We start from the raw sequence: 19985 nt of genomic DNA, 5'->3' as shown, positions 1-19985 counted from the left end.
GGCTGCTCTCACATACTGAACTTTGCTCAAAAACGTACTTTAAAAAAAAAAAGAACGTATATTGACAAGAAGTGAAAGCCAATTGTTCAGTCCATTGCAACATCAACGCCCATGCAGCTGAGCTATGCTTCCGCCAATTTAGACTGAAAGCGACTATCGGTCGCAAGTAAAACGTCGGCTTAAAAAGTGCAACAAAAGTGCAACAAAATTATTTCTATTCTATAGTCATATTGTAACAAAATGGCCTGTTTTGAACAGTAAAATATAAATAAACTAGAAAAAGAAAGTTTGGAAACTTGTGTTTGGTCGATTATTTCTCTGTTGTTACAATGCTGATTGGCATTGTATTTTACATCGTTGGAAAGCCTGTTTATTTACCTTCGCAATTATGTCCAACTTGTAAGGATCATGCATATGTGGGATGAGCAGCACAGCTGATTATGTGGGGAGCGCCCAAGAAAAATTTGCCAAAATGCTCTGCCAATGGTAAACAGTGTATTCTCCTGTTGGTATTCACTCTTGTTTTGAGTTGTTTGGTGGATTGGAAGATTGAACTCTCTATCAGTAACAAGGAACAAACAAGACATATTGGCAATTTTACACTTTATTCATTCAATACACCATCAGGGGCCTCAGTAGCGGTGGAAGTAGAATTGGAAGGATAATCAGCTGTGCTGCTCATCCCACAAATGCATGATCCTTACAAGTTGGACATCATTGTGAAGGTAAATAAACAGGCTTTCCAACCATGTAAAATACAATGCCAATTAGCATTGTAACAACAGAGAAATAATCCACCAAACACGAGTTTCCGAACTTTCTTTTTCCAGTGTATAATAAGCTTCTTCAGTCCAAAATGGCGGCAGCAGCAGCTGTCGAGTTTCTTCTCTTTGGTTCTATTCTCTTTTGATAGTGGGACTAACTATGGCCCCAACATGGGGGAAGCACTTAAAAAGCTGGATAATAAAAGTTAGTTTTTCTGTTTAAAAATTAAAATGTTTCATTATTACCAACTTTATTAGGTTTTAATGTTCGGTGAATAAATAGTTTGACGGAGTATTTCAAGTTTGTAACACAATATTAGAGCCTTTCAGGGGTCTTCACCCCCCTCTAAAAGGTGCGCATGGTTTAGTCCAACAGTCTGGACAAATATAGTTCATCTGCTAATTGTGCTGGTACTTAAGACTTTATGTCAACCTTGAATCAATTATGTCATTTTAAAAAGGAAATCAGGCTATCAAAAGAGAAAAGAAAGGCAGAGTGAGAAAGAAAACAAGCTGAAAGTGTCAACACAACTTGCTAGCAGTGTTTCACAATAGGTTATTATTGTTATGTAACGTTAGCAAGCTCACATGGCTAGCTAGCTAATATCACAACAGCTTGCTGATGAATGAAGCAGCGTTACCTTCAGTTTCAGAAGTGAGTACTTCTTCCACTGTTTTAAAGTATAATACCGTCACCAACTCTATATTAGCGTCTGACACAACGTGCAGTATTTTTGCTAATTGTTTTGAGATGATGTCGTGGTGTTGAGGTGTGATGTGGTGATGTCGTGGTGTTGAGGTGTGATGTGGTGATGTCGTGGTGTTGAGGTGTGATGTGGTGATGTCGTGGTGTTGAGGTGTGATGTGGTGATGTCGTGGTGTTGAGGTGTGATGTGGTGATGTCGTGGTGTTGAGGTGTGATGTGGTGATGTCGTGGTGTTCAGGTGTGATGTGGTGATGTCGTGGTGTTGAGGTGTGATGTGGTGATGTTGAGGTGTGATGTGGTGATGTCGTGTTGTTCAGGTGTGATGTGGTGATGTCGTGGTGTTGAGGTGTGATGTGGTGATGTCGTGGTGTTGAGGTGTGATGTGGTGATGTTGAGGTGTGATGTGGTGATGTCGTGTTGTTCAGGTGTGATGTGGTGATGTTGAGGTGTGATGTGGTGATGTCGTGTTGTTCAGGTGTGATGTGGTGATGTCGTGGTGTTGAGGTGTGATGTGGTGATGTCGTGGTGTTGAGGTGTGATGTGGTGATGTTGAGGTGTGATGTGGTGATGTCGTGTTGTTCAGGTGTGATGTGGTGATGTCGTGGTGTTGAGGTGTGATGTGGTGATGTCGTGGTGTTGAGGTGTGATGTGGTGATGTCGTGGTGTTGAGGTGTGATGTGGTGATGTTGAGGTGTGATGTGGTGATGTCGTGGTGTTGAGGTGTGATGTGGTGATGTCGTGGTGTTGAGGTGTGATGTGGTGATGTCGTGGTGTTGAGGTGTGATGTGGTGATGTTGAGGTGTGATGTGGTGATGTCGTGTTGTTCAGGTGTGATGTGGTGATGTCGTGGTGTTGAGGTGTGATGTGGTGATGTCGTGGTGTTGAGGTGTGATGTGGTGATGTTGAGGTGTGATGTGGTGATGTCGTGGTGTTCAGGTGTGATGTGGTGATGTCGTGGTGTTGAGGTGTGATGTGGTGATGTCGTGGTGTTGAGGTGTGATGTGGTGATGTCGTGGTGTTGAGGTGTGATGTGGTGATGTCGTGGTGTTGAGGTGTGATGTGGTGATGTCGTGGTGTTGAGGTGTGATGTGGTGATGTCGTGGTGTTGAGGTGTGATGTGGTGATGTCGTGGTGTGATGTGGTGATGTCGTGGTGTTCAGGTGTGATGTGGTGATGTCGTGGTGTTGAGGTGTGATGTGGTGATGTCGTGGTGTTGAGGTGTGATGTGGTGATGTTGAGGTGTGATGTGGTGATGTCGTGGTGTTCAGGTGTGATGTGGTGATGTCGTGGTGTTGAGGTGTGATGTGGTGATGTCGTGGTGTTCAGGTGTGATGTGGTGATGTTGGGGTGTGGAGGTGTGATGTGGTGATGTTGTGGTGTTCATGTGTGATGCGCTGATGTCATGGTGTTCAGGTGTGATTTGGTGATGTCGTGGTGTTCAGGTGTGATTTGGTGATGTCGTGGTGTGGAGGTGTGATGTGGTGATGTCGTGGTGTTCAGGTGTGAGGTGGTGATGTCGGGGTGTGGGGATGATGTCGTGATGTTGGGGTGTGGAGGTGTGATGTGGTGATGTCGTGGTGTTCAGGTGTGATTTGGTGATGTCGTGGTGTGGAGGTGTGATGTGATTATTTTTGCTAATTGTTTTGAACAGGTGTTCCTGGAAATGTTTTGAAAAAGTATGAATAAGTTCATTAATGCAAACAGTAGCACACGGTGGGAGTCAGCTTACCATATGTGACTGTTTTGCAGCATACATGCTTCTGCTGTGTATGAGGATCAGTGTAACATGTCTGGACATGTCTGCTGCATTAGAAGAGGCTTACTTATCCCCAGTGTGGTGTATGGTGAGGATGCAGAACTGAATGTGGGGAAATTATGCTTGGATAAATTGTTTACCGGACACAGAACAGTTTCAAGGTAATGTGATTCATTTCTTCAGATTTGTGAGGAGGTATTGTGGTTGAAATAGTTCACCCCAGAACTTTAATTGTGAACTTGTGTTTTTGCTTCGCAGTAAAGGCCATGCAGTGTTGTAACCTGCAGCAACTGGAGCCCACTTGAGTTTTCATTGTGTTTTCTGCTGAAGGCTACTGTGTATGAGTAAGAGAGAGAGCACTGACAGGCAGTGCATAGAGACATCTGGGTGTTTAAAAATGAAGGAATGTATGATTCAATGTTGATTTGTTGAGATGGTGAGGGAGAGAGCTACTGCTGCAAGTACTTTACCACCATTTGCACTACTACTACTACTACTACTCTTACTCAGAGGATCATCAGCTTTTAGTAGTTAATCTTTGTAAAATGGCATAGATCTTGTTATGGTTTAGAGCACTCCTCCCTCTCATAATGTGTGCACCACACTGAGGAATGTAACACTTAGTTGTGTGTACTCTGAGTAAAATAGTACAAGCCAACAAAACCCCTCCGTCAGGTTGGACCACAATAATCAGCATCCAATAGTACTCGGTAGTATCTGAAAAACTGTCAACAAAGATGAAATATTGCTGATCTGTGTTGCCTGCAGCAGTCAGCGTAATCCTTCCCAAATTACAGTGTAATTGTTTTATACTAACAGTGTAACGTTACCAGTGCAGTACGTAATGATGCATACATGTAGTTCAGAGGGAACAAAATGTGAAGTTAGGGAATAAGGGGGAGACAATCTGGGAACTTAAAAATAATTTATACCGTATTTATAGAGTATTGTTGAGAACATACTGTAGTCCTATAAACTGTGTTACTTTGCATGTTGTAATGTAGGCCTCCTTATGGGGTACAATGTCGTACTTACAGGGGACGTGAGCAGCTTGAGGTGGTTCAGGTTTATGTGGACTGACACAGCTTGTTGGAGTACAGTAAGAGTGTCCATCTAACAGCTACTGGTGTGGCTGGTGGCTGTTGCTTGGTATTTCCTCAACTGATCCCAACATGGCATCCGAGTCACAAACTTTCTCATTTTACATCTAAACAGTACACTACAAGATGTTTCTGAAAAGATTTGAGGTGAGAAATAGGCATTACAGTAACAGAATATTGATTCATATTTGATCAGCGCTGCCTAGTTTGACTGTTTGATCAGAGTTTGCCAGTGATTGACAGCTGCTCAGAGACGGCAGACTCCAGCTCGGCTCTGATTGGTTGTTTTCCTCCGGTCTGTGAAATCTTGCAGATGCCATTAGGAGCACCGGAGGACACAGAGGCACATTTTTTTTCAGATTACCTGTTTCATGCATGTACTACTGTTAAGATATAGATATAGTTTTATAAAAAAATAACTTTTTAAATCATATTTTCTCCATTTCTACCCACTTCAGCTTTAAGTATGGTCATGCTCATAATAGAATGGGTGACCGGTAGTTAAAAATACTTGCAGTATCAGTTCTCTTTAAATTCCTCCCCAAACGACAGATTGTTGCTCAGTAATAGTCACACTGTGTCCTTTGATATTAGAATAGATACCTACAGTATTAAGTTCCGAGATTGTTACCCTCTTATTCCCTAACTTCACATCTTTTTGCCTTGCACCTACACATATGTATCCGGAGGAACTGTACTGTAAATCTAAAGCGGTACCGACTTTCCTTGCGCAGAAATGCAGGGAAAGTCTTTGATGGAGCTACAAACAGCAAGACAGATTTGACAGTCCTGTCTTCATGCAGTCTCGCTTTCGATCTACTCAGTGCAGTGAACATTTTTTGCTCCATACAACTCCAGCTGGATTCGTGAATTCTCACATTTCAGCTCACTTGGCTGACATTAAAATCTGACCTTCTATGTACAGTGAAGACATTTCAAGGCAAGGACACCGCAGTCTCTTGTAGACGGTGTAGCGGTTGAAATCCATCACTGGGACAGTTGGGCTGAGGCTTGGTAAAGAAAGACATTCTCCAAATGATGCTTTAAATTAGGTTAATAATTCAAGGAATAATTTGTTATTGCCATTTAGTCGCTTTTGCTCAAAATTCCCTTTAGCTATGCACTTTACAACCCTTGTTGTAGGATGCACCTGTGAGAGAGTTTAGGAAGCCCCTACCCAAGAGCCTTTGTGGGTGTAATACTATTCACCGGGCTTGTTGTTGTAGTAGCAGCAGCAGCATTGTGTGATTTGTTTTGTTGTTTTTCCCCAGTCTAGGTGGAGGGGACACCCTGCTTGTCCTGCCTGCAGAGGAGCAGATAGCTTGGTGGCCTGGTGGTGAAGCCACTGCAGTCTGGATCTCTCTCTCTCTCTGCTGTGTGCTGTACAGGATAAGGAGGAGGCCTTCGGGTGAGGAGGGCCCCAGTGCCAAGTGGCTGGGCGGGGGGTGTTTATCAGCCCTGCCTGCCTGCTATGGGAAATATCTCTGGGGAGGAGATGGGGAGGCGGAAGGCCTGGGGAGACCTGGGGACGGGGTGGCAGGTTACTCTGAGTCACTTTGCAGCTGAATAGAGGTTGAGACTCTAATTGTAGAGCAGCTCACGGGGCAGATTAGGAAGAGATTTGTCTCTGCGGGGGGAAAAAATGCATATTAAAATGAAACAAGACGGAAGCAGTGCATTAAAACAGCTTTGACGTGCTAACACACTGAACAATTTAATCCTCTGTCGGTTTGGGTGCGTGCATATGTGTTATGCCTCTGCATTTATATAGCAGTGTGAATATCCCACTGTTATTCACATTCATGCAGTATGTCTGTCTGAGCGAACGCTTTCTGAATCTCCAGCTCTCTCTCTCTCTCTCTCTCTCTCTCTCTCTCTCCCTCCCTCACCCTCCGTCTGTTGCTCCCTCCCCCTCCTTCCCTCCCTCTCTGTGTGAGCGTAGACTGGGCGCTAAGCCAAGTGGAGTGTGTTTTTTTGAATGAATACCTGATGCGGCTGATGAGGCTGGCTGGGGGAGGAGCTGTGTCAGTGGAGTACTGAGAGAGAGAGAGAGAAAGAAAGAGGAGGGAGGGAGGTAGAGAGGGAAAGGGGAGAGAGGCAGAAACAGAGAGAGAGAGAGAGAGAGAGAGAGAGAAGCAGCCAGGCAGAGAGGGAGCTGGCGGTCTGGTGGCCTTGCATAACACGCGTTGGAGCAGCCTTGAACGCAGGACTTGGTGTCAGCTTCAGCAGTGGGGAACTTCCTTCCTTCCTTCACCGTCAGCCCGTTGCAGGGGCAGCGTAGCCTCCCAACCAGAGAGAGTCCTGAGAGGAAGGCAGAGCTGGAGCAGCTACGGCACAGGCTCCAGGAGAGGAGAGAGGCACAAAGGAGAGATTCAGGAAGAGGAGTCCTAGGAAACACGTCTCCAACACACATACACACACACACATACACACACGTACACACACATACACACACACTGAGAGGCAGGAAGAATCCTTGGACATGCTCTGCAAGCAGTGGCTGTGGAGAGACTGGTGAGCTATTCTTAGTACTCTAACCAGAGGCGGAGAGGAGGGTGGGGGGGTTGTCTTTTCCTCTTGATTTGTGGCATAGTAGTATTTTCTGCCCTGCTACTACACTCATGCGCTCTCACTGTCATTCTAAAGCCCCCAGAGGCTACAGTCACAGCATTTGTCCAGAGTCACAGTTCGTGGCATTCAACAGCATTGACCCTGTTTGGCTCGTAGTTGTAGCTCGCTTGTAGAGGGACGCCACCGCTCTGCTTGTACACTGTGTGATCGGTGTGTGTCGGGCAGTGATGCAGAACTCTGGAGTCATTGTGAAGACAAACAGCCTGAACCCACTGCCTGTTCTTACTGTCTGCTTTAGTTTGCCACACGGTCGGTCCGCCTCTTAAAGGCACAGGCGCCACTGTTGTACCGAGAAAGGGGCAGTAAAAAATGGCTTTTTTTGGGTATTAGAAAAAGCAGTACACTGTATTGATCTGCTCTGTGGTTAAAGCAGCTACGTTTGTAAGGGGGTTGTGGGGAGGTCCTATTTATATGCAGCAAATCACACATACACGCACGTACATATTGTCTTCCACGGTACCTCCCCCTCTGTTTCATAGCCAGAGCTCAGATTGATAATGATGTTTTTGTTTTCTATATATAGCCATTTGCTGTATGGGGTATTCACTGTGTATCTATGACTGGTCTAGCAGGTGAAACATGATGTATAGGAGTATTGATAACAGGTTTATCAACCCAGGGTCATTGCATTAGCTTTTTGCATGTCACTAAATCATTTTATTGCCTTCCTATCGCCTCCCCTGCATCATCCTGCTGCAGAGAGGTGTTATTGCTATGAAGCCGTGCGGATCAATGCGAGGAGTAAATAGTGGGTCTTGGGAGCGTGAGAGAAGACGGAAGGAAGTGAAGGTGGAGGAGCTGGCGACTGCTGCGTAAGAGAGGAGATGTAACTCTGCCGGAGGGGGGCCTCTCACCTGGAGACAACAGAGAGGAGGGTTGAATGAAAACATCTCATCTGCTCTCCTGCGCGCACGGGTGACGGCAGACAAAACACCGCTACGCAAACCTATTTCTCTGGTTTGTGCAGCCTTTTTTAATGTGGGAGTATGAAAGGAGGATGACATGCGAGGCTGGCTCAATCACTCTGTCTGAGCTGGAAAGCATCAGTGTGATGAGCGGAACAGATAGCGTCCTGTCCCCCCCCCTATCACTCTCTGTTGTCATCCCTCCGTACATGTCTCAGAGGTGACAGTCCCGGGCCAGGGGACTGACTCAGGGCTCCCGTGCTGTCTGGCTCGGTGTGACAGACATGTCTTGAAAGCTCGGGCTTTGTTCTCCATAGTATCACATATGTTTGTTGGTGTCAGTGTTCTAATAATAGGCTGACGCTGGAAAAATCTAGTGATGCTTTTGGCTGCTGCGCTGTGTGTGTGTGTGTGAGACCATGTGCAGAGAGTGCTGTGTACAGGTCATATGAGGAAAGGCACCTTCTTTAAAGCATCCTGTTGTATCTTGTGGTTCGTTGACAGTAATGGTGTGGAAATCAGATCATGCAGGGCTTTGTCTTCCAATGCAGCTATAATCATAGGAGGTACTTGTGCTTCAGATGTGATGTCATTACAGTGTTGACACGGTGTTGCTGAGGTGGGGTTGTTGCCACCGAGCGATGCTGCACAGTGTAGCTCAGGCTGTAGCGGGCGGCTGTGTTGCTGATCGGGAATCTCTCGGCGAGGCGGGGGCTATGGCGCTCTGATGCTGCAGGCGCTGCTCAATGTGGGTCAGGAGAAGCAGCACTCTGTCTTCTCCCCATTCCCCATTCTCTCGCTCCCTCTTTTCTCAGTCCTAATCTTCTTTCTTCTCTCACCCCCCCTGCCTCTTACTCCCTTTCCTCCTTCTACAACAGTTCTGTCATCTTACATTGCCTTTCTCCCTCTCCTCCCCCTCACTCTCCTCTCTCTGTTTTCTGTTTCTCTCCCAGCTCTGCTGCTCTCCCCCCTTTGTTACATCTGGTGGATCTACCAGGCTGTATGGTTAGATGAATTGCACGGAGGGTTTTTTCTCGCTGCTTTTGGATGCTGTGACCTTGTCAAAGCCAGCATTAGAGGTAGATGCATCTAAATAGAAACTGACCAAGGTCGCCTTCTGTGTTTTTTCCCCCCCCTCTGCTCTGTCTTTATGTAACATGTCTGTGTGTTGCTGCCTGCCGTAGTGAACCTCCTCTTGTAATATGAAAATACAATTTAGCACTGTCAAAATAGCCCCGGCACCTCTGAATGGAATGTAGGGCTAGAAAAATGAATGGACGGATGTGTGAGTGTGTGTCATACACTCCATCTCTGTGGTGCCTCTGGCTAATGAACAACTCAGAGTCGTGTGCATTGACCCACAGATAAGCCTGCAGGAAAGAACAGTCAATCTGAAAAAGAAACTGTGAAAAAAAATGAGCTCATGGGAAGCAAAAAGGCTGCATGTTATTGTTGTTGAGTTAATGGATGCACTGCATATGTTTTGTATTTCCTTGTGCATGTGTTAGCTATGTGAGCAGGCATACATATGAATCTAAAGAGGAGTAGTACAAGGCTGTATTTTGGGGTTGCCCTGTCCGTGTCCAGGTCATAACCTCACCGTTTCTTGCGCAGAATAAAGAGCTTTTTTTTCAGTACTCATTTAGCTCAGCCTTCAGTCTGCCTCTCGCTAAACCAAACTCTTAAGAGGGCCTACTCATTCATTGTTTGTTGTCCACTTTGTATTCCCTTGAACTTTGAAACACCACTCAAACGGGGTACAGCGGAAAGACATTGTTAAAATATTTTTGAAGCACTTCAGCGAGGCCCATTTACGCTTCTTGCAGAATGTTCCTTAATCAAATTTCAAGCCATATTGTTTTCACTACCGTTTTTTCTGATGTGCCCACTGACCCAGAGTTCCTGTCTGGAGGTGGATGATATATTTACCGTAGCCCCCACTGACTCAACACAATACCGGGGAGTGTTAAAACAAAAACACAAACTCCTCTGAGGCTGTTACTCTGTGCTGTTATCCTTCCACTCCGCTCTGCTTTCTTACCCTAGAGCCTGGAGCTAGATAACAGCCGACAGCAACGCACACACATACACATTGCACATGAGCGTGTACACACACACACACCCAGACACACAAACACCGCAGTTCAGGAAACTCCTGCCTGGTGGTGAAAACATGAAAGAGCTTTTTCCATGTTATGTAAATGATGACACACAACATTGCACTGTACTTTTCCTGTATGTCATATATCATTACTCATGGAAAAAGGCTGGTTGAGTTTTGACAGATTAGTTCATGTAGATCCTCGAGGGACATCTTAAGAGGTTGAGCGTGGAGAAACGTGCACAGAATGGCCTAGATGTTGTGTTCAAGTGCTTAGACGAACACAAATCAGATGCAGTCGTTATACCAGGTACCACCTTGTGGCAAAACAAAGAACAACACCTCCACAAACATGAAAGTGGGGGCATTTTTACGAGTGAAGTTTTTTTTTGTTGGTGTTTGCAGCCCTGCAGGAACATTTTGTGAATATGGTTCATAAACACAGTCTGTGCTTACTGAGCTAGTTCTGCAGTGCAATTAGACTAATGAGAGTAAATTGAATTGTAAAGTCAAGTAAAGTCAAGTTAATCTATACAGCCCAAATTCAGAAGCTGTCCTAGAGGGCTTAAAAAATCTGTACAGTATATGAGTATGAGGACTTTTAAATTGAATTCTCTGTTACCTGAGTAACTGATTTGAGCTTTTCCTCTGCTGTCAGATTCCTGCCGACGTCGTGGAAGAGGTGGATCAGTCAGAGATGATTCCTCATGAAGTTTATGGAGCTCATTTTGTGAGCTGGAGTGACTCCATCTTCTCTGGTCTGAGACCTGGAGCTGTCTACCAGTGAACACAAAGAGAGCCAGAGCCACGCAGCACACAGAGAGGCCTGACCGCTGCACATAACCATTGAGTGGAGGAGAGAGAGAGACCAAAAAGACCCAGAACAACTTAGAATAACTACCTGGGAGTATTAAAACCACGCTGGCACAATGAAGTCCAACCAGGAGCGGAGTAATGGATGTCTGCCTCCTAAGAAGCGTGAGATGCTGTCTCTGGAGCACAGGGCGGTGGTAGTAGCCGCAGCAGCGCCTCCAGCTGCAGTGGTTGCTGACAGTCCCCACACAGAGAACCTAGCATGGCTGGCAAGTGTAGCCAGCGAACGCTGCAAATCCAGGGACGCAGAGAGCCCGAGATGTCCCATCTCCTCCGCTTCCTCCTATTCTCCTTCCACTTCTATCCCTTCCTCGGCCACTCCTCTGTCTGCGGTGCCCCTGGCCTCTCTGCCTGCAGTTTACCCCACCGCCCTTCCCCAGCAGGCTGGTACTATCCAGTTCGCTCAGCTGGGACCCAACGTCCAGTTCATCAGCTCTGGGCCCTACGCCGGCTACATCTCCTCTCACATCATCGCCAACGCTGGCTCTGCACCCAACAGCGCTGCCATGGGACAGCGTCCCCAGCTGGATGGTTACACCACTGCCCTCATCTCCCCCAACAACAAAGGGGAGCAGCAGTTTCAAATAGGCCTCTCTCCCACAGAACTGACTCCTGTGTCGCTCCCAAACTCTCCCCAAGTCACCAGCCAGTACTTTCATCTGGACAGCAGGACACCTCTGACCGTCAGCGGAAACGCCGTCTCTTCCCAGACGGCCCACCTCCAGCTCCACCCTCACACAGCCGTCCTCCCTCAAACGCTCACTCTGGCTCCCTCACAGCTCTTGGTACAGTATGCAGATGGTTCCTTTGGAAGGAAACCAGAGGGGCATGCTAAGGGTGTGTTGAACGGGGAATTAGAGTTGGTCAAACAGACTAAAACCCACAGTCATCAAGTGAACCATCAGCAGGTCCACAGCTATGAGGCCAGACACATCCTCCTGCCTGCAGACTACGGCCAAAACCCTGCAGGACTCCAGACCTCCTTGGTGCTGTTGGCCCAGCCCAACCACCACGGAGCTGAACGTGACACTGGCTCAAATAAGTTCTCCTTTGTCCAGACTGAGAAAGGAGGTATCTGTTTGGGGAAACCAGTGTCCAGATCGTCCTCCTTCACCTCCCTCACTTCCTCAGATGTGGTTAAGTCCGTTGCTCCTCACACAGTCATCCAGACCACTCTACCCCACGAGGAGCTGCCAGCCAGCCTCTATTCCTCCACACAGCCACCCATCATCGGCTACATCACCAGCGCAAATCAGCATGGCGTCAGCTACCATGCGGCACTGCCCCAGCACCTGGTCATCCCGAGCGGCCAGTCCCTCCTCATCCCGGTCAGCGGCACCAATAATGGCACAGAAATTGAGGTTAGTCGTACGGTCAGCACCCTGACTGCTACAACTCCTCAAATATCCACCGCCATGCCACATGCCTATCTGGCCACAGCCCTGTCCAAGTGTGAGGCGATCGGGCCAGATGGAAATCAACCACCCCCTGCCGTCGCGCACGCACCAGCGATGCCGGTCCTGCCCTCAAACCCGGTTCCTGCAGCGGTGGCAACTCCCTCGCCAACACCTGCTCCTGTCCCCAGTCCCGCCCCTGTTTCCATCCAAGCCTCCCACTCCATCTCCTCTCCCTCCTCCCCCGTGGCGCTCCCTCCGTTCTTCATGCGAGGCTCCATCATCCAGCTGGCCGACGGGGAGCTGAAGCGCGTGGAGGACCTGAAGACGGAGGACTTCATCCAGAGTGCTGAGATTAGCAGCGAGCTGAAGATCGACTCCAGCACTGTCGAGCGTATTGACAGTGGACAGAGTCCTAATGCTGTGGTCATACAGTTTTCTGTGGGAGAGCTCAAAGCCCAGGTATGTTATTCCCACATTCATCATTCTTGCATGATTAATCGTGAGTTTAAATTTTGAAGCCACTTTGTAGAAGTGTTTTTTGCGCCGCCAGTGATCGCATAAAAAATAGCAGATAGCAATGCACACATGAATAAATAAATAGTTCCCAGAATTCAATTGAGGAGAAAATGTAAGAAGGGATCCACTAGTGATAAGCACAGTTGAGTTAGGTTAGGTTATCTCTATTGTCCCATGAAGGGGAAATTCGTTTTGCAGCCAGGGTTCACATTAAAACAGAATACAAAAGACAACATCAATGACACATCAACACGATAAAACACCGAGCTACAGCAGGGACATTTCTACCCAAGTACACATATACACTCATGCAAATGTGCAAGTGTTTAATAGTGCAACAGAAGAGCAAAAAGTGCAGCCAGAGTACTATATGCTATTGAGCATATTAATATTTGGGATGAAGGAGACGTGGAATCTTTTAGTTCTCCTAACGAGTGCCCTGAAATGACGTCCGAAGGGGCAAAAGCTTGAACTCCTTCAGGTCCTGACAGTCCAATACAGCATTAGCCCTCATGCTCACTATGGTCATCAATTAAGCCCCTCAGCTGCAAAATAAAAATCCATGAAATCCATCTCAGATGCAGAACTGAGAGAATTGACAACACTGTTCTCCCTTCATGTCATTATTTTCCAACCTACCGATCGTTCTCCAGCAGTACCCACACTGCTCCCTCTCATGTACCAGATGCCAAAATATAACATTTAATTATGCAGACGTAGGCTTTTTGAAAGGCCAAAAGGCATTACTATTACAGATAAGTGAAGCCAGCAATGTTACAGACCCCATGTCTGTAAAGGGCTACAGAGCTCAACTGATACTGGTGTCTTAAGGCTGATACCAATATTGATATTTGAGAGTTAAAAAGAAAATGAGTGCATAACACAAAGAAACATTTTGATAGGAATCTGTTGAATTTGGTTATTAAAGAAATGTACTGAGCGGGACAAGTTTTCATACAAGTTTATTGGCCTCAAACATATGTTTGGCATTTCTTTACTGCAATGTCTTATGACATATACGGCAATACTGATACATCTGCGATAAGATAAGATTCTATTAGCTGTGCCAATATATATATATAGGTCTGGTTTTAAAATAGATCCTTTTCACAGCAGACGTTTTGACTCGTCAAAGCAGGAAAAGCAGAGGTGTAAATAATAACATTAACAGTGGCTCAATTCCATCAAGTGTCAGCCGTGACAGTGAGCCAGCATGCACAATACAGGACCCTGAATCGGAAGTAGCTGGATGGAATTCAGCCATCATTCATTTTATTTTCACACCTGTGAGTTCCCACGGCGACACGTCAAAATGTCTTCTGTGAAAAAAGGGCCTGAGGCTTGTTGTTTTTACAAACAAACAAACACTTATAACGCTCCAGACTAACTGGCACTGGTGCCAGTTTGTCAGTTTCTCATTTGGGCGCACCAGCACATAATTTAGGTGCACCCAAAATTTTTCACTGCGCCATTTGGGTTAGGCCGAATATGTTGGGTCAAAAAAAGGCATCTTACCGGGGAGACAGGTGGTGTAGCGGACACCTCTGTCGATGATGTCAGGCCTGGGCCGGGCCTTTCAGGGCCAGGGACGGTATTTGTCTTGACAAAAAAACAATCGGTAGTTCTCTTCATTTTGAATTACCATTAGAAACGGTGACCATTACCATTAGGAAACGCTACACACACAGAGACGGACCTGCTAAATCTCAGGCGCACTGGTGCCCCCGAAAATCTAACTGTGTCTTGTGCATGTGCTCATCTCCAGGTGTGTGTGGAGGTGCTGCTGGAGTATCCCTTCTTTGTATTTGGCCAGGGATGGTCGTCCTGCTGCCCGGACAGGACCACCCAGCTGTTTGAGCTGTCCTGTGCTAAGCTGTGTGTGGGGGACGTATGCGTGTCGCTGACCCTCCGCGGCCTGAGGACCACTTCAGTAACAGACAGCCATGCTCCGGGGACCAAGCTGAAGACTGGTCACCTCTCTGACTCCTGTCACAATGCGGACGCCATTGTAAGAAACAGTACGAGTCCAAACGCTGCAGGCAGAAACAGTGGCCTTCTCATGAAGGCTTCCGGTGCAGACAGGCTGGAGAGGGAGCAGGTTACTGGACCGGGACCAGGGGAGGGGATCTACGGAGCTGGACCAATGCTGACCGGAGAAGTGAGACAGGAATCAGTGAAAACAGACATGCCTGCTCTTACCAAAATACAATGTGGTGATCCAGAGAGACCCACAGTCCGCAAGAGACGCTGGTCAGCTCCAGAGCGAGACCAGACCGGGAGAGCTGAGGAGGAGCCTCCTCTGACTCTGCCCAAACCCTCCTTCATCCCTCAGGAGGTTAAAATCAGCATAGAGGGCCACTCCAGTACCGGGAGTGAAAGGCGCTTGAACAGAAGAATAGACTGTTGAGAGAACTTTAAGGAGTTTTGATTACCTGTGGTTTGCTTTTGTGTTTATCCCCCCTCTTTCCTCTCTATCCAGACTACTGTATTATAGGCTGAGTTTACACAGTATTTTCATGTTTTCTTTTCTTTCACACGAGTCTGACATCTACGATGAAGTACAGTAGAGCACCTTTATAAGTGGTATCACACACGAGATCAGTGCAATCAATGCTGAAAGCAAAAATGAATGCAGCGTGAATGTCGAGTATGAATGGCAGTCAGTCACCTGAGAAACATTTGACTTGCGTGTCACATACCATAAGCTGGATCTCCTTTTGTCACGTGGCTTAAACCTGTTGGATGCAGACCAGTCGAACCATTCCTCTTATCACACGAACAAGCACAGACCCCGATGTCAGCGTGTACAAAGTGGGTAACCATATTTTGACTCTCATCCTGTTGGTTTCACTATTTATTTGGGTTTACAGTGACGTTTATGAGGAGTTGAAGTCAAAGAGAGATTTTTTTGGTAGTCCAATGACGACGCTCAGACATGGTCTCTGCTGCCTTGTGTATCTGATGAGGTTTTGAGTTTTACTTTATTACAATTTTTCTTTCATTTTCATACCATTGCAGATGTGTGCGCTGCCACAGGTGGCCTTGTGCCACTTGTCTCATGTGTATGTGCCTGTGTGTGTGTGTGTGTGTGTGTGTGTGTGTTTTTCTCTGTGACTATCAGACAGCACAGAATTAAGGTGTGTTCGTGTGACTGTAGCTGTGAGCTCAGTCGTCAATACAACCTGCAAATATCAAGACTGAAAAGGCCTGAATGTAATAACTGAATTAGTTCCCAGTCAATATAGAATTTGATACCATTGTTTTTACAATGTGTGGGTGACAATAGCTGCACAGGGGTGCATTTCTCTGATGAAGTTCCTCTGTCAAATTTCCAATTCCTTTCAAAGACAGCATATGTCACTAGTTAATGCCCATCTTTAACCCTGCTATGTACAGCATTACAAACAAGAGATTTCTATCTACTATCTACGGATGAGTTTTTAGCTGATTTATGTATGGACTCATACTGCAATATAAACCATAGCTGGCTAACTTTGCTAACTGCACTAATTGTTTTGCCACTTGGGGGGCAGCACAGCAAACTAAACACAACCCTGACGTATTGCCTTCTAGATTTGACAAATTTAAAAAAAACAATTGCGTAATTACACATCCAGTAACACAGATCATCAATCATTTGGAGTCATGTGTTAGGCGGACTGATGAATGTAATGTCCAGTTCACCCTACTCGTTACTTTGTTTTGGTCTCAACCAACACCTGAGGGAAATCCCCGGCCCTTAAGTTGCTAAATTCTCCATCATGAACACCCTCTGTTCCCTCTGTTTGATGTTTGGTGCTGTGCAGGTAGTTTAGAATAGGTTTATCAGAGCTTATTCACTGGAAAGAACTACCTGCTGCGCCAACGTGATCTCATCCCTACTCCTCATATTTTGACACTTGGGCAGGGGGTTAATATTAACAAAACAATGAGCTGAAGGAGGCTAAATAGGTTTATAGAGCAGAGATGAACTGCAGAGTCTGGAAATAATTGTCTCCCTTTCACATTATGCGTAACCATCTGACCCATTGTTAATATAAAAATATCGATGAAAGCAACTTTAATGCAAACACACAATAAAATAATAAAAAAAAAAGATTGCATGATATTTACGTATTGATATAAAAATGGTACCTTCCCATTTGATTGACCTTTCTATATTGCTTTCTTTACAGAAACTATGGCCTTAGAGATATATACTGTATATACCTAATTCACAGCAGCACATGTTTTTTATAGTTTTATTATTAAACCTATTTTCCTCAATGATGGTATGCCTTTCTTAAGTCCATACCTGTTATATCCGAGTACGGCTGTTTTGATCAGTGTCATTTCTTTCTTAGAGTAGAGCCAAATTAAATATCCTACAGTTCATACTCAGGAACAGTGTGCATCTGTATGTGTGTGTGTGTGTGTGTGTGTGGAGGCCTGAGACAGTATGTGCATGTCCGCAGTCAATGTGTATGTGTGTGTGTTCTGAGCAGCAGCACTTTGATGAAGCATCCAGCGGGAGTGTAGTGGTGGTGGTGGTTGGTGTCCCTGTTCCTCAGCTAGTTAGATATAATGAAAATAATCAACTGACTGTTTTTCATCTGTCCTACAGGTTTATCATGGAGAGAAAACATTATATACCAGGGCAGGGAATGTAAACACACACATCGGGCAAACTATCTCAACTTTATTTTTGATGACTGATAGAGCTACTATACAGAGAAAGAAAGAGAGAGTCGATCGTGTACAGTAAATTGTATCCTAGAGAGTGTACAGCGTGTGTGTGTGTGTATAGATATTTTAACCCTTATGTAGCCTATGTACTGTATGTGCCACAGCGCCTCCTTCTTCAATCATTCCATTAACTCACCAATATCAAGTGGTCCTGCTTTTGTTTCTATCAGTTCAGGTATTGATCTAACGTTCATGAATGTGCTACACTCCTTTGGGAACATTTACATACATTTGGCCTCCTCGGAATTGAATTTGACTCGCACACCGTTAACATGCAGTATATATGTGTGATATATGAACTGCAATTTTATCATAATAGCCATTAACCTTTTTTATAACTCCCGGAAAAGGTGTTTATTGTAAACCCAGTAACCAGACTGTTCTCTTCTGTTTGTGTTTGACTGCTCAGGCTTTAACACTGCCCAGTGACTGTTCTCCAAAATGACGTGGTCTTATATTCTTCACTGTTACAAGGTAGAGGTACTGTTTTTCATCAGTTTGTCTTTGTAGCCATTTCCTCTCTTGTGAGCCTGGCCTGTGTTTGTATTTTCTTTTTTTTTTTTTTAAGAAATTATCTTTCAAATACAGACCTGAAATGACATCATGACACAGACAAATCTGTGAAATGTGCAATTGATGCTAAAAGGAATATTTCACATTTTGGGTAAATAACGTTTTTTTCTTGCTGAGAGTTACGTTTGAATTTTGATACCACATGGTATCAATCTTCTCATCCACCTTTTAGCAAAAAAAAACAATAAGCGCATTTCCCCAAAATGTTGGAATGATCCTTAAAAGGCCCAAAACACACCGACCAAGTTGTTTGCTCACAAATATGCTGCAGCTGGGCCCCTTAAAATCTCACATGGTATAGTGGTATAGTCGGAGCCTTTCTAAATAACTTTGAATATGGTGTATAAGCACTGCCTTGTGGTGATATATGGAATTGCACTTTGTTATATGGGGTGGAGGGTGTTTTAGTCTAACTAATACACAGAAGTAATGTACAGCATGTCTGAGAGAAACTGTACGCTAACAGTACAGCATCTCAGTGATTTGTAAATAGCCAAAGTCTTCCATTATAATGTTGGTATGACCTTGTTGTCAGTGAAGAGGATAAACACTGATCCCCCATGTACAGACCTTTGAAGTTAAGTTTAATTTCAAAAAGACATCATTTTATTTGAAAGAAATACAGGATATCGCTTCACCTAAGATGTTTTCTTTCGCACCAGCTCAAAAAGACAACAACAACAACAGGAATTTATGGGAGTAAAAGACTTTTAAAAAAATAGGATTTTTGTAATTCGGGTCTGTTTGTTGGATAAATCTCAGCTAAGATACAGTATGTCCTACGTACAGTATGTAGTAAATATCAATAATGTTCCCTTATTTTGATGGTGTTGAGGTTGCTAGTCAGAAACTGTTAAATCTGTACTTCAAATGTTTGATTTTACATTTGATCAAATATATTCAAAGAAATAAAAGAGTCTAAAGAAAAAGACAGAGAAAGCGTTTTTTGACAGCACTTTGTATGTGAATATGTGGTTTGTCAGCTGTACGACTGATTAATGTTTCCACTTGAGATATGCCTGTAGTAACGTAGTCAGTTACTAAATACAAATGACATGACAATTTTAACATAATCCATTGGATTATAAAATGTAATACTTTTGGATTACTTCAAAATCAAACGTTGAAAATATTGTACCTTATTGGTATTGTGCACTTTGTCTCTTTTTTGGCACGTTATACTATGGCTTTTGTTTATGACTATCTTTACATACTATATTATGACTTTTTGGCATACTATACTTTAAGTTTTTCTGTATCTTTGTTTATCGTGCGTTTGTCTCTTTTTTGATGAATGAGTTACACTCAAAAACAAGTGTAAGGAGTTGGACAGAGAATCTGTAACCATTTAAGAGGCGTTGGATTATTTACACAATATTATCGTGTAAATTATTATCATGATATCAATATTTCAGTTTTTAAAAAATATCACGGTTATCTTCAATACCGATATATCGCAACACCCCAAGTCATAGTAAAGTATACCATAAAAAGTCGTAGTAAACTATGTCATAAAAAGTCATAGAACAGTATGTCATAAAAAGTCTTAGTATAGTTCCCCATAAAAAGTCATAGAACAGTATGTCATAAAAAGTCATAGTAGAGTATGTCATAAAAAGTCATAATACAGTATGTCATAAAAAGTCTTAGTATAGTTCCCCATAAAAAGTCATAGAACAGTATGTCATAAAAAGTCATAGTAGAGTATGTCATAAAAAGTCATAGTACAATATGTCATAAAAAACTTTTCGACATAATATAGTGTGACTATTTTTGACATACTAAGACTTTTTTATGACTTTTTTCAACATATATGACTTTTTTTTAGTTTTTCAACACAAGATATTATGACTTGTATTTTTTTGACACACTATACTATGACTTTTTCCGACATACATTACTGTAATTTTTTTTTGTTTTTTCAACATAATATATTAT

At 44.4% G+C, this 19985-nt stretch overlaps 1 protein-coding gene across 7 annotated transcripts; it reads left to right on the top strand.

Moving 5' to 3' along the window:
• The first annotated feature begins 1230 nt into the window (after nucleotides 1–1230).
• LOC141779133 (ataxin-1-like) lies at nucleotides 1231–18976 on the top strand. 7 transcript variants are annotated; one of them, XM_074653797.1, is made up of 4 exons: nucleotides 1231–1419; nucleotides 5598–5734; nucleotides 10622–12692; nucleotides 14515–18976. In XM_074653797.1, the coding sequence occupies exons 3-4, from the start codon at nucleotides 10893–10895 to the stop codon at nucleotides 15154–15156; spliced, it is 2442 nt and encodes an 813-aa protein (XP_074509898.1). In that variant the 5' UTR covers nucleotides 1231–1419; nucleotides 5598–5734; nucleotides 10622–10892; the 3' UTR covers nucleotides 15157–18976. The 7 variants fall into 7 exon arrangements, with proteins under 7 accessions (XP_074509898.1, XP_074509902.1, XP_074509899.1 ...); XM_074653798.1 differs by lacking the exon at nucleotides 1231–1419 and adding an exon at nucleotides 3270–3387; XM_074653800.1 differs by lacking the exon at nucleotides 1231–1419 and adding an exon at nucleotides 3293–3387 and having other exon boundaries at nucleotides 5603–5734.
• The last annotated feature ends 1009 nt before the right edge of the window (nucleotides 18977–19985 follow it).

The sequence above is a fragment of the Sebastes fasciatus genome, chromosome 12, assembly GCF_043250625.1.
Source record: "Sebastes fasciatus isolate fSebFas1 chromosome 12, fSebFas1.pri, whole genome shotgun sequence".
Taxonomy (NCBI): domain Eukaryota; kingdom Metazoa; phylum Chordata; class Actinopteri; order Perciformes; family Sebastidae; genus Sebastes; species Sebastes fasciatus.
Note: the sequence above shows the minus strand (reverse complement) of the source record. Positions and strands in the feature narration are given on the sequence as shown.